The 12807-nt window shown below is 36.2% G+C and overlaps 1 protein-coding gene across 3 annotated transcripts; it reads left to right on the top strand.

Moving 5' to 3' along the window:
- Positions 1–1806: 1806 nt before the first annotated feature.
- LOC116177848 lies at positions 1807–12807 on the top strand. Of its 3 annotated transcripts, XM_031496988.1 has the most exons (11): positions 1807–2116; positions 2169–2260; positions 6620–6729; positions 6781–7041; positions 7442–7571; positions 7616–7771; positions 10694–10838; positions 10889–11079; positions 11127–11315; positions 11459–11515; positions 11900–12807. In XM_031496988.1, the coding sequence occupies exons 1-11, from the start codon at positions 2041–2043 to the stop codon at positions 12131–12133; spliced, it is 1641 nt and encodes a 546-aa protein (XP_031352848.1). In that variant the 5' UTR covers positions 1807–2040; the 3' UTR covers positions 12134–12807. The 3 variants fall into 3 exon arrangements, with proteins under 3 accessions (XP_031352848.1, XP_031352850.1, XP_031352849.1); XM_031496990.1 differs by lacking the exon at positions 11459–11515 and having other exon boundaries at positions 1808–2116; XM_031496989.1 differs by lacking the exon at positions 11459–11515 and having other exon boundaries at positions 1811–2116; positions 11127–11327.

Below are 12807 nucleotides of genomic sequence, written 5' to 3'. Positions count from 1 at the left end.
CGTAGACTATCGGGCAAAAAGTTACAGCCAAAAAACGATCTCGAAAATCGGTATTCAGTTGTATCGGATCAATTTAATGCAACAAATTATCTTGCGCATTTTCACTATTGTTCATTTAAAATTATATTGACTATTAGAATAACTGATCAAAAAGCAAAGAATTATTTAATATACAAATTATACTATTATTCCATATTACATAGTGTTTGGTTTTGCGTTTCTTCTCTACTGTACTTCAGGTCGTTGTTTATTACAACTACCGAAGGGGACTCGCCTGGTTTAGGTCTTAGACTATTTCCTTCTCTAAGGTTTAGGCTTTATTTGATCACGTGCCACTCTTTGATTTCAAATTTAAGCGGGTGGGATAAACAGCTATTCCGGTAGCCATTTTTAAACGTTGCCAGGTTGATGTTATTTCCGTGTTACTGATGTACTGTGAAGTTAGCGCACTACAACATGTTAGGCTGGAAGTGGCGTTTCAAGGTACCAGGATAGGAACATAATTGGTCTGTTGGGGACCTAGCACACAACCCTTTCGTAAGATTATTCGTGGAAAATACAAGATGCACGAAGGGGTAATCATGCAAGTACCGCCATGGTTCGCCATTTATGGCGTGATAGAAGCAGATAGTCACGTATTAGCACTGTATCTCCGTCGTCCGTGTTGCGAGACGCAACAATTTTATGAAGGGGACAGTGTAGTAGATCTAGCGAATGATATCAAGGCGCCATCAAGTCGATAACGATTTACCTAGTCACCGCGGGCGATAAGGAATATAATAGGGGATTATCATTCTTTCTATGAAATATGATATGCCTTCCAGATTTTTCGAAAGTATGTTATATAAGCTGCAAATTGAATTGTCGCAGTCTTAACATCGTGTCGAAGTGATAAATAATTAAATTCGTGCTCGTGTTATAAATTAAGTGTTGTGCAAGCTACTACCAGTATAAACGATTAATATTGATTCTATTTAAGGACCGTTATAAATTCATCAATAATTATAATTTTATATAAATAAATCATTTAATTAAATTAATTTTGCTATCACATCGGCTTTTATACGTTAATAAACTGTTTCCTATTTGCAATTAGGAGCAGAATACAGTGCGAGTAATTTTTCAGTTCAATCACGAACATTCTTGGTTTCTCCACTACGTACCAAAGAGTACCCACCTAGGCACTCAATATATGAAATCAATATATTTTTAGCGCATTTTTGAAAATTTATTTGTAAAAAGATAGCTTTTAATCTCATTTTGCCGGCTGGCTGGCTGGCTGGCATGGCAGCAAATGAGGGCCTGTAGAAGAACGCTAGTATAAGTACGTAGTGTACATAGAAAGAAGAGGAGTGTACGTAATTAACAACTTTAAGGACGGGGTTTATGATGTGGGGTCGGCAGAAAGATGCGCTGAAATCACTTTCGATCACAAGCGAGGACTTTGATAATTTTTTTAAATAGACAATCTGCATATACCTACAGGTTGCTCTAAATATTTTACCAGCGTACTTATGCTAATTACAATGTAATTAATCATCAAGAGACATATTTCTCGCTGCATTAATCTGTCCTTAAATAAATAAAGTAACTTTTTTGTATTAAAAAGCAACAAAATTTTATTTGAAAAGATTGAAAATAATTAAAGATAATTTCAATAACCTGGGGTAATGTGAAACTATTCGCGGAATGGGAAGAGGTGGTAAATAAGCACGTAAAGTTAAAAATAGTCGCCTTTAGGTGAACCACATTTCGAAATAATATGCAGTGCATTTTACGCACAAATAATATTTACACAGTGGCATTTGACCAACTGCGAATTTGAAATCGTGCGCTTTTGATGCAACAGGAATTAGTCTGTGTTGACAGCAGGCTCAAGGTGTCACAAAAAAACTGGTCATCGTTCAAATTTTCCTCGTTATTCGCCATTCTTCAAATTAATTACCACTGGAAAGTCGTAATTAATTCGAAAAATAACGCCAGCTTACACCTTTACCTTTCTATCGCTCGGAAGTCGCGCCCGTTGCAAATCTACAAGAGATGACCTACAAGGTGGAGGTATACATTTATGATTTATCTCGAGGAGTTGCTGCGATGGTGTCTCCTTTACTGATAGGTAAGTTTTCATTCATAATTCTTACGCATTGATCTTTCTTTGTGCGCAAAAGGGAAACGTATCGACGGTGTCTGGCATACGTCCATCGTCGTCTACGGACGAGAATACTTCTTCGGATCTCAGGGTGTCGAAAGTTGTAGTCCGGTAAGTCTCCAGGTTAATTGCAAGAGTGACGTAGTAGATCATTAGCAGTTTGTATATAAATACTTCCAGCTCGTGTATAATTAGGCTTGAGTTTCTTTGTTTTTGTTTGCAAGTTTTTGGAATGTTGCTCTTATATAATGATTAATTACTTTTTTTGTCAAAGTACTTTGTAACTAGTCACAATTTTGTAGGTTTTAAACGCCTCGAGATTGCAAGCTTGATAGTTAGTGGAAAGAATTTCCCCGCGATTATCATAGTGGAAAGGACCTGTGACCCTCAGACTAAGGTCTGACACTGATTTCTTTGCCAAGTAATTAGCGTGGAAACTGTTGCATAATTAGTATAAATATTCAAGGGACATTCTTACATCATTCCTTCATGGCACGTAAACACTTCAAGAGCTCTAGAGTTTTAGTGCATGACACTTTTCTGGATTCCCAACTCTAAATGCATTATATTTCAATATTTTTAAACATTTTGTGAAATGTTCAGATTATGTGCTTCCCACAACACCATTGACGGGTCACCAGCCAATGATAGATTTTCCATATTTCATGTGAAGTTAGCAATAACAATACAACAATAAATACACAAAAATATGAATATGTATGAGCAAATCGTTTTAAATAATGTGAAATTATCAGTGGCGGCTGGTTATTCTAAAGGGCAGCAACGGCGGACAGTGCGTAAATTTTACCTCTCTCTGATGACCTCTTTTATGACCCTTTATTGAATCCGAAATTTTTAGATTTTGTTCTTCGCTTGTTAAAAACTTATAGACATATATAAATATCTAAAGTTATTCTAGCAGCCATTTAAGTTGCACCGAGCCCACCACTGTAGTTCTCAACAGTCCCTGGGAATATGTATCAAGAATAAGGTTCTTTTGTTTACATTGTTGTCAGATTGGTGTGTAAGGTGGGTTGCATAACTGTCAGGCTTATCAATGCATTGACTTGTTAATTTTAGAATTGAATATAGGGGATTTTTATGTTCAGAGTTAAAATTTATGCGCCGTGTGCTTTCGCAAGGTAAATGTAATCGGAGCGTACAAGTCCACTTTCAGACGCCAAAGTACCCCTGAATTGGACTACTCCATTTACTCTCGCATTTACGATAATTAAGGTTTTTTTGTTAGTATTTCTACAGTTGCAAGCAACTACATGCAGCTAGCCTGTTCTAGCTTTCTCATGCAGGTTTTAAAAACCCATGGATTAAGAAAATAAGGCACAAATTATAATTGTTTGAAAAGTTTTTTAAAAAATCACCACCTGTATGTGTTTAAGTGTTGATCTGACCTACGTTAAATTACCACCCAACAGTTATCCGCCATTTTTTTAAATGGAAAGATAGCATATTACACTCTCTTTTCGAAAATAGACCACCAGGGATGATATTAAAAAAAAGATTCAAGCGATTCAAAAATTTAAAAAAAAAACAATTCAAACAATTTAAAACAATTATAAAAGGGTTCATATGATTCCAAAAAATTTCAACAATTTTTTAAATTCCTTTAAAATCTTTTTTGTAAATGATAAAAAAATGGTCAATTTTTCTAATGGCCCTAAGTATATTTTCTTAGTTAAAAAAGATGTTTATTGCAACAGTTTCTTTATAATAATTGTTGAACAATCGACCGTTTTCAAAATAAGTATCTGGCGTCAGGTAAATAAGTTATTGGACCTAACCTCATTTTTTTAGTGGAAAAATACCATATTACATTCTCTTCAGGTTACCCTATATTTTCTGAGTTAAGAGAGATGTATTTTACAAAAGTTTCTTTATAATGACAAGTGAAAAAAAATTTCAAAAAAGATTCAAACAGAATTAAAAAATAGGCTCAAATGATAACGAATTCCAAAAAATCTTTTGAAGTCTTTTAAATTTTTTTGAATCTTTAAATTAATGTAGAATTTTGTTAGGTGCATATATTTGAAAAGAGAATTGAATATGCCACCTTTTTAGATTAAAATAACCAGGGTGTTCCATTTAAAAAAATGAAGTTAGGTCCGATAACTTTTACCTGATCCCCTTAACTGTTTTATTAAGTCATTTGGGAATTGACAATTTTTTAATTTTCCCTCGGACCTCTTAAGCGAGTGAATATTTTTAAATTTTGATTTTACCATTTTAGGTTTGACCAAAAAAGAGCACATTACGTCTACTTATATTACTGTTTTGATAGTATTAACAATTAGGGAGATAAGTAAAATAGGTAAATAGGCGGATTTCTTGCTACACGGCCATTACATGCTATTTTGAACAGTTTTTGTAAGTAACAATTTTTTCGGATTTCCTTAAAAATTCAGTTTAAAAAAACCTCAAAAATTCAGTGTAGGTCCAGGCCCAGTTTTTCATTCTGAACAATAATTCGTAATAATGCTTGTGCGTCTCTAACTGACCAAGACGCGGTCTATGGAAGCTGCGAAAGATGTCCCTTCACCTTTCGCATGACAAGGCAGTCGATGCTCGTCACCGGTTGATACGGGGGAGTTAAGCGGCGGCCGCTAACAAAAGACGCGGTCTATCCAAGATGCGAAAGGTGTCCCTTCCCCTTTCGAATGGTAAGGCGGTCGTAGCCAGTCACAGGGTGATACGGAGGAAATATTCGAAAGTTTAACCGGCGGTCGCTAACAAAGAGGCGGTCTATTGAAGATGTCTCTTCCCGTTTCGAATGGTAAGGCGGTCGATTCTAGTCACCGGTTGTTACGGAGGAGGCGTTCGAAGTTAATTGGTGGTTGATACGAAATAATTGGTATATGGAACGTGAAGGGGGTGGTCGATACGGAAAAGTCGATCTTTCCGGATGCAAAATGTAATCTCTATGACATTCTTCTTCCCTAAGGCATTCAAGTTTAGATTGTATGCACTTCCAAAAGTGGTTTTATTGAAATGTATCCACATGTGACAAGGAAGTGTCCCTTATTTGGTGTATAAGTCGAACTAAACCTAAAATTGTATAAATGATACTACTCTTTTATTACATTAACTGTTAATATACACGTTAAACCCAGCATATTTCAATTCAGTAGACGAAGTAGTTAACATAACTTCTTAGTCTTACAAAAATCAGCTGTCACTTCAGATTTTTCAGTTTCCCAGTAACAGCCCCAGATTTCGACGAACTGAAGTGAAGTTTTAATTAAGATTTTGGAAAATTTAGGACTTCTCCCGCAATTTTTTTGTTGAACACGCCTACATAAGTGCCCTCTAGCCATTTTTACTAATTTCATGATAGTACCTGGGGGGCTTATTTACGTCTATTCGGTATTCTCGCAGGATTAGGGCGTTGTGCGCGGGTGCACCATCTTGTTGAAACCAACCGTGTTCAACTTTTGTTTATTTTTGTGTGCCCTACATAGTTGTACCTATGTGTAATAAAAAATGCCACTCGATACAGTACGTCCTTTTTTCACGGCCCATATAAAAATAAAGTTGATGATTTGTCCGAAACGAAACGTTGCATTTCAAATCTCAACGGTATGTTGTAGAGCTCAAAAAGTGGCAATGAAAATAAGTTTTTTATTTTTCTGTATATCTGCTCAAATAACATCAGGAAAAAATCGACCAATTTCGGTTTTTCTGGCATAACTTCGGAAGTGATCGGAATTTTCTGATTTTCTTTAAAGCATGACTTCACACTTCAATTGCGCATCTTTTATCTAATTTGACCATTGTCGTATCCTCTATGGTTTCTGAGATTCTCATGATGGACATAGTGTGTAGAGGAATTATGCATATTTCCGGTTCTTGGTTCGTTTCCGATTTTCTCCCCTGCATTTGTTGTTGCGTTCTGATTTCTTGTGGCCTGTGGATCATCCTTTGCTGCATTTGTTTAAAGTAGTTACTACACTTCCATCCATTTTAGTAGTGGGTAGATTGCGTGTACTGTGTACTCTTTCACACTTCCGGCGAATGGTTCTGTCTAAAGGTATCGACATTTGTTTAATTTATTTAAAATCTGAAAACATTCAGGGATGCTCAATCAGAAATATTAGAATAAGGCGAGATTAGTTATTTTCCTAAACTGTAACCGGTAACACGGCGATTTGTTTTTCATTTAATTCCTCTATGATGTGTAACCTGTGTAATTCTAAATTTGGGAAGCTTCTATAAATAAACGAACTCCTACTGTTATACTTAAAGTTAAAATTGCGCCCAGTTTTCCATTGCAGCGTCTTGTTAGCGTGCGTAAGTTCGATTTTTTCAATTTAGTTTGTGCGTATAATCGAGTTTGTGTTTTTGTTTGCGAGCGGCGCGCCTTATTTTTGGCCGCAATTACGGTTTTAATCGCAACCGAAATAATAGGGCAGTCATTCAACTTGATTTACGTTTATAAAAATAGAACTTTTGCTTCAGGGATCGACGGCTGTGAAAAATCCGCTACAAATCGAAACTTTAGGCGAAACTCAAATTCCGTACACCATCTTCATCGATTATCTCAGTGGACTTAGCGAGACAAGCTATGCGTAAGTACTCTCGAACAACCACCTTCCTTCGATTAATGAAAGCTCCCTCAGAATAGGCACGTACGATCTATTAAGGCACAACTGCAATAACTTCTCGCAAGAACTAGCTCAATTTTTGTGCGGCGCGAATATACCGAGATATATTCTCGATTTGCCTAACGAGGTCTTACAATCGAAACTAAGTCCCGCCCTTCAGATACTCGTCCAGCAGTTAGAGCATAGCGCCCGACCAATTTCGAACGAACGAAGCCCCAACCATCGAGGAGTACGTAAGGATCCCAGTCCGGAGTTTCTGCAAATCGAAGAGGCCAGGTCAGACGCTAACGCTAAGAAAGATGACAATAACACAAACTAATTGCCGAAGTTACTAACTTATAGAGTGTTGCGGTTAATGATACTTGTTATTGTTGACGTTTAGGCTTTTTTTCATAGATTAGGACTTTGTTTTTGACTGTGGAAATGGCTTTTAAGTATAGGAACCATCATCTTAGTGCTAAGAATACGAAAATTTGAAGGATTCAGCGTTAAATTGTAACACGATTCATTACACACTTTTTGTTAACCGATTTTAATAAACGATGCCTAAAAATTGCACGCTTGTAGTTTGCACTAACTGTTTTCTGTGACTAACTCTCGGACTGAACTAACACTAATTGTAAGTATCATTGTACGATGTACCTGTGTACTGTGATTTTAAAATTTTCATATTTAGGAGCACATCACAACGAATAGATGAAAAACGGAACAGTATTAAAGATAAACTAGTCAAGAAGGAGAGAAAGAAAGAAAAAAAACGAAAGAAACTACTGAGAGAGGGATTATCGGTTCGTTTTAGTACAGAGGTAAGTTTTAGTGGCGTGTTCACTGTAATTCAGTTTGTTAATAGGTTAGTATTATGGCTGATACCGACACAATAAATTCGGGCGAGCCCAATCAGTTGCCGTCCGAACAGGCTTTGCAATTTGAGGAGGACGAAAGGCGGCAAGAAGAGGAGAGGAAACGAAGTCGGGAGCCGCCGATAGTTTTTAGGGATTTAGTGGATGTGAGTATCGTGCGCTTGTTTTTCAGTGCAAGTTCATCAGAATTGTCTTTTTGATAAAGCATAGGATGTGATATGGGGGGGTAGAAAGTTCAGTTTTTTTTAGAAACGTTATGTGGGTAGAGAGAGTGCAGTTGTGAACTTACTCAAAACGTTTTCAAAATTGCCAAATTTCTGTTGCCAAATGTACTTGGCACATGCCTACTATATACAGTGTCCATAAAAAATGATCAAGTTCATTCTTGTGGGTGGTTCATTACACTCCAACCCATTCAACCATCTAACAAAGTTTAAAGTTTAAAGAATGCCGAAATTAAATGAAGATCTATATATTGCTCTTTAGCAGAATAAAGATTACAATGTAATTAAAAGAAAAACAAATAAATTTACAAATTATTGTAAATAAGTCACACCAGCTGACGAAAGCGGTTTGCGGAAGCCTCAGGTAATCAGTTGGAGAAAACGGCCAACTCCATCGATCACAAAATCAGCAATTTCTCTATCGAGAATACAAGCAACATAGCATGAATTAATTAACGGTAGCTACGAGAAACCAAATGCAGGTCAGCAAAGCAATATCCTCTTATAAATAACGGAATGGTCCTAAAATGTACGCCTGCACCTCAAAAATGCCAAAAAAATCCCCTAAATCGTGCTGTTGCCCTATATAAACTTCCTAAAATACGGAGAGGGAATCGGAAATTCCAGCCAGTCGTAGCTCAATTTTGACTACAGTTTTTACCACCCTCGTGACTGCATCATTCACGGAGAAAATTGTTAGTTACCAACAACAAGGCAGTACATAAATCAAACAAATCGGTAATTTCCACACATTAAAATAAAATGATCAAAACTTATATGAATGTTACTTTAGGGACAAGACCAAGTAATCAACATCAATAAACATAAATTAAGCAAGCTTTGCACCAAAAACGTAAGCAATTACAAACTATAGCATAACGGTATCACATATGTGATTATGCATTGTGGTTAAACGAAGTAAATTTCAAAAACAAAGATTCAAACCAAAACCAAAATACAAAACACTAATACGATATAAAGAAATGCAAAGATTACTACCTGCATTAAAAAAACACAAAATAACAACAAACATTTATGGAGCGACGCGTTCACGACCGCTATTCGAGACAAGATGCCAAACGTAACCCCCGTTCGTGCTTTTTAGGTGGCACAGGCAGCTTTTTCCCACCTAGATATTGCATGGTTGCCAACTCTCAAAAATGTATGTATCGTCGTAAGTTGTATATACAGGGTGGAACCTTTCAATACTGTCAAAAAATTAAAATTTCTTTAATTAACAGCGATCATCCTAAAAATTTAATTAATTAAGAAGCGCTTCTTTTGAGACCAATTGTGTCCTAATTGGAAGCTGTTTACTGCAACTTATTTAATTAGAAACTGTTAATTATTGTCTCTTGAAATTCCTCGGGTCTCTTATCAAACTGATACCGACGTAAACCTGCATAACCTTGCAATTTTAATGCTAATAATTACTTAATTGAGTTGAAATTCTAAGATATTAATTCGCCCTTGTCTTCTACATGACAAAAGCTTTTGACCAATACAAAAATAATTTAATTATTCCTACGGGAACAGCTACAAATGGAACAATTATATACGGCCTCTTGTTTTCCTTACCGGGCGGCTCTACAAATTAACTTCTAAAACAGAAATAAATTTTTCCGGAGTGACAGTCTGGTAGACAAATATACTGTGTGGTCATTACTTTGGGTATGGAACTTAAGTGTTTCGTTACAACACTTCATTGAAATGTTTGAGCTCGGTCCCTGGCGTCCTAAAAATCAGGAAAACGGCTTAAACATCTTGATAAATTAGCGCGCTTCCAATGACACTAAACACAACGGTAATAATTATGGTTACTGAATTGACTGGAAATTTCAAAATTTGGAAGTTCATTTTTAATGGCAATTCTTGGGTCAAGGGAGAGGTGTGTTTATTTACGTATACTGCACGGCCTCCAATAATACAATAATCAATCTGGTCGTAAAAATTTTGCGATATTCAGGCGCACTTAGAACTGACACAAACACGACATGTTTTAGTGAATGAAATGACAAAATTTGGTGGCTTTTCGGGCAGTAGAACATTTTTAGTTTTGATGAATGACAACCCTTGTTGAAGGTCTTCAAGGGTGGTTTACTCACACTTGAATTCCTTTTTCCGTTAATGAATAAAACCCTTTAAAATACTTCTCATGAACTGTAACTAACTCACTTGACGACGTTGTAACTTAAATATTTCAATACGCACACACTTTGTTATAATAACGATTTAAATTAATCACATAGGGCCGACTGCCTAAAATAAGCCCGTAACAAATATTACGTGCTCAAAAACACAAACAAACAATAAGCTCCGTTTAAACGTTGTCCAGTCTCCAGTATTTAAAGCATCCATAATATATATATAATAATAATCTCGTTTTTGAATTTTCACATAAAGCGCCAATCACAAGTAGACTTAACGCTGAGAAAAACGCCTAGTTCTTCGTAACACACCTGCAATTTCTTATTAGAACCACATGTGCACTAATTAAATTTCGTCTAACTATAAAACTTCTTATCGCAAACGACCAGATGTGTCTTATTTCTAGCACCTTACCTAAATTTCCAATTCGATTCGCCAACTACTTGACCTGGATTGTGATGGCCGTAATCATACTTTTCAGGACTCTTTCAGCCCCTGGTGACTTTCCTTGTTTCCACAGAAGATTCTACACTTGAGATTTCTTCTATGAGATCAATCAGGATTTAGCCTCGTCTAATAAGTAATCGATCACTGTCTGCTCAACCTTTATGGGGGTTCTTAAGGGAGGGATGTGTCTAATAAATTAAGGGGTCAAGTTTTTTCAAATTCATTACTGAATATCTTCAATTATTACAGACTAAAGGGGAGTACGAAGTATTAGCAAACTCACTACAAAATCAATTATCCGAGGAGGAACAAAGAGCCTTAGACGAACTACGTCAGTATATGCTGTGCGATGAAGGTAGCTGGGTGGTCGGTGATGGGTTTCTCAATTTTATTGGTTTGTATTGGAATACACGTTAACGTCGCCGCTAACACGCTCGATTGTAGGGCGGCTACTAAACGACCGTGACGTTCAGAACGAGGTGCGAATACACGTGTTAAACATTCTCGCGGCCGCCGCCTTAAAGGATGACGTCATATTGGTGTTGCATCAAGATAGGAAAGATCACGTTTTGATGAATTACGCTTATGAAATCGACCGAATCAGTGTAGATGAGCAGCTCGCCTTGGCTCTTTTTGTAAGGATTATTTTAATAATCGACAATTGTACAGTAGGTTGATTTAGATTGCAAACATGTTCGAAAACCTAAGCTCATCCGAATGGCTGTTGTATATTTCCGAATGGACTTATAATGGTCAACCCATCAGTAATATTAGGGTGACGACCAAAGTTGCAGTACATTCCTTGTTGTCGGATGTACCAGACCTGCAAGATCGCGGCTCCGCCATTATTTACAACATGGCCTGCAAGGAGGTAAAATCTGTGGTCTGTATCTTTTTATGGCTAAGGTTTATGACTCAAAACTCACGGCTTCTCATTAGGCTAACTAACATCATATGTTTAAAAGGACTATGTTTCGAAAATTATAAGATATTTTAGAGCATTTGTGCTTTCAGAAAATGTTCAAAAACTTTCGCCTACGGCAGATTTTACCCAAAGGCACTTTATCAAAGGTAGCTATCAGTAATCACTGTGTCGTGGCCTCATTCACTAATGCTGCAACATTTTCCATTACGAATTAATTTAGCGCCAACGACATTTTCATTTAACCTCCATTCATTTTACTTTAACAAACTGTGTTCACACTTGCTAGAATAGCGATCTTTTATAAATTAAGCCATCGTTGCCAACTGACCGATCCTAGAGAACTACAGTGATTTTAATCTCTTATAGCCGTGACAAGAACCACTTTACCCAAGACAACAACCAAATCTTTAAGTCACTTTGGGATCGGTCTTACTATACTTAACATAACAGAAAATAGAAACACGACCTCTACTTATGCATCATTAATTAGAAGCACAATTGTTTCTATTGGCTCAATTTTATCTTTGCAGGTATTTGATGACGTCGCCGTGGAGTTAACGATGGCGCTCTTACAATATTTTAACACCAAACCATCCGAGGAGCAATTGTGGAGATGTATGAAATCTTTAGCGAAGTTTACACAAATTTCGGGACAAGACGTGCCGCAATTAATACAAATGATTGGACCGAACCCTACCACGTTTAGGGGCACAAGCTCGAGAATCGACGAGCAAATAGACTTGGTCCTCGCGAAAATGCGCTAATTTCCTTGATACTACGGTTGTGATTGGTTGTTGATAATATTTTTTTTTAAATATTAACTTTGGTTTTTTTTTAGTATTTATTTATTTTGTTGAGTGATTTTTGTTAATAACCATTTATTCTAATTTAGCGGAAATGCATTTTTAATTTATTTATAGTTTAATCATTTTATAACCGAGAATGATTCAGTTAGTAAATTCTGGATTATAACAAATATTAGTTAATAATTCAACTATGTAGTTTATTTAAATGGAATTCCACATTTAAATCCTGTGCAGAATCTAAAAGTAGGTACACATTCGTGTGTTACTAATAGTGTTCACATAGATACAGTCGCAGACAGAATTAATAACCATTAAATACCTCTCCTGTCTTAATGAATGTCATTTACTTGGCCAGGTTGCAGTTTCAAATCGTTGCATATACTTTAAACTAATCATAGTCCAGCCTTACACTGATAAACGAAATTAGTGGGAGTGCGTTATCCTAATAAAGAAAGGGTAAAATATCCAAGGACTATAAATAATTGGGCCAGTGATTAATTTTGTCAAAACGATGTGCAAATTTAGAATAAACGTTTATGGTGAGAGGCCTTCAACATCTACAGTGCCCCAAATTTAAAGGTCCACCCTGTAATGAATTTGAACAAATAAAATAATAAACATTTTTAGTTTTA

This window comes from Photinus pyralis, unplaced genomic scaffold (genome assembly GCF_008802855.1).
Source record: "Photinus pyralis isolate 1611_PpyrPB1 unplaced genomic scaffold, Ppyr1.3 Ppyr1.4_LG8, whole genome shotgun sequence".
Taxonomy (NCBI): Eukaryota; Metazoa; Arthropoda; class Insecta; order Coleoptera; family Lampyridae; genus Photinus; species Photinus pyralis.
This window is presented reverse-complemented; position numbering and strand designations above follow the sequence as displayed.

What these genes read in the sequence shown, in the direction of transcription:
- LOC116177848 (XM_031496988.1), top strand. Translation starts at nt 2,041, where the DNA reads ATGACCTACAAGGTGGAGGTATACATTTATGATTTATCTCGAGGAGTT. An exon ending in GTGTCGAAAGTTGTAGTCCG is followed by an intron (nt 2,261 to 6,619) that starts GTAAGTCTCCAG and finishes CTTTTGCTTCAG; the next exon opens with GGATCGACGGCTGTGAAAAA. An exon ending in TGGGTTTCTCAATTTTATTG is followed by an intron (nt 10,839 to 10,888) that starts GTTTGTATTGGA and finishes GCTCGATTGTAG; the next exon opens with GGCGGCTACTAAACGACCGT.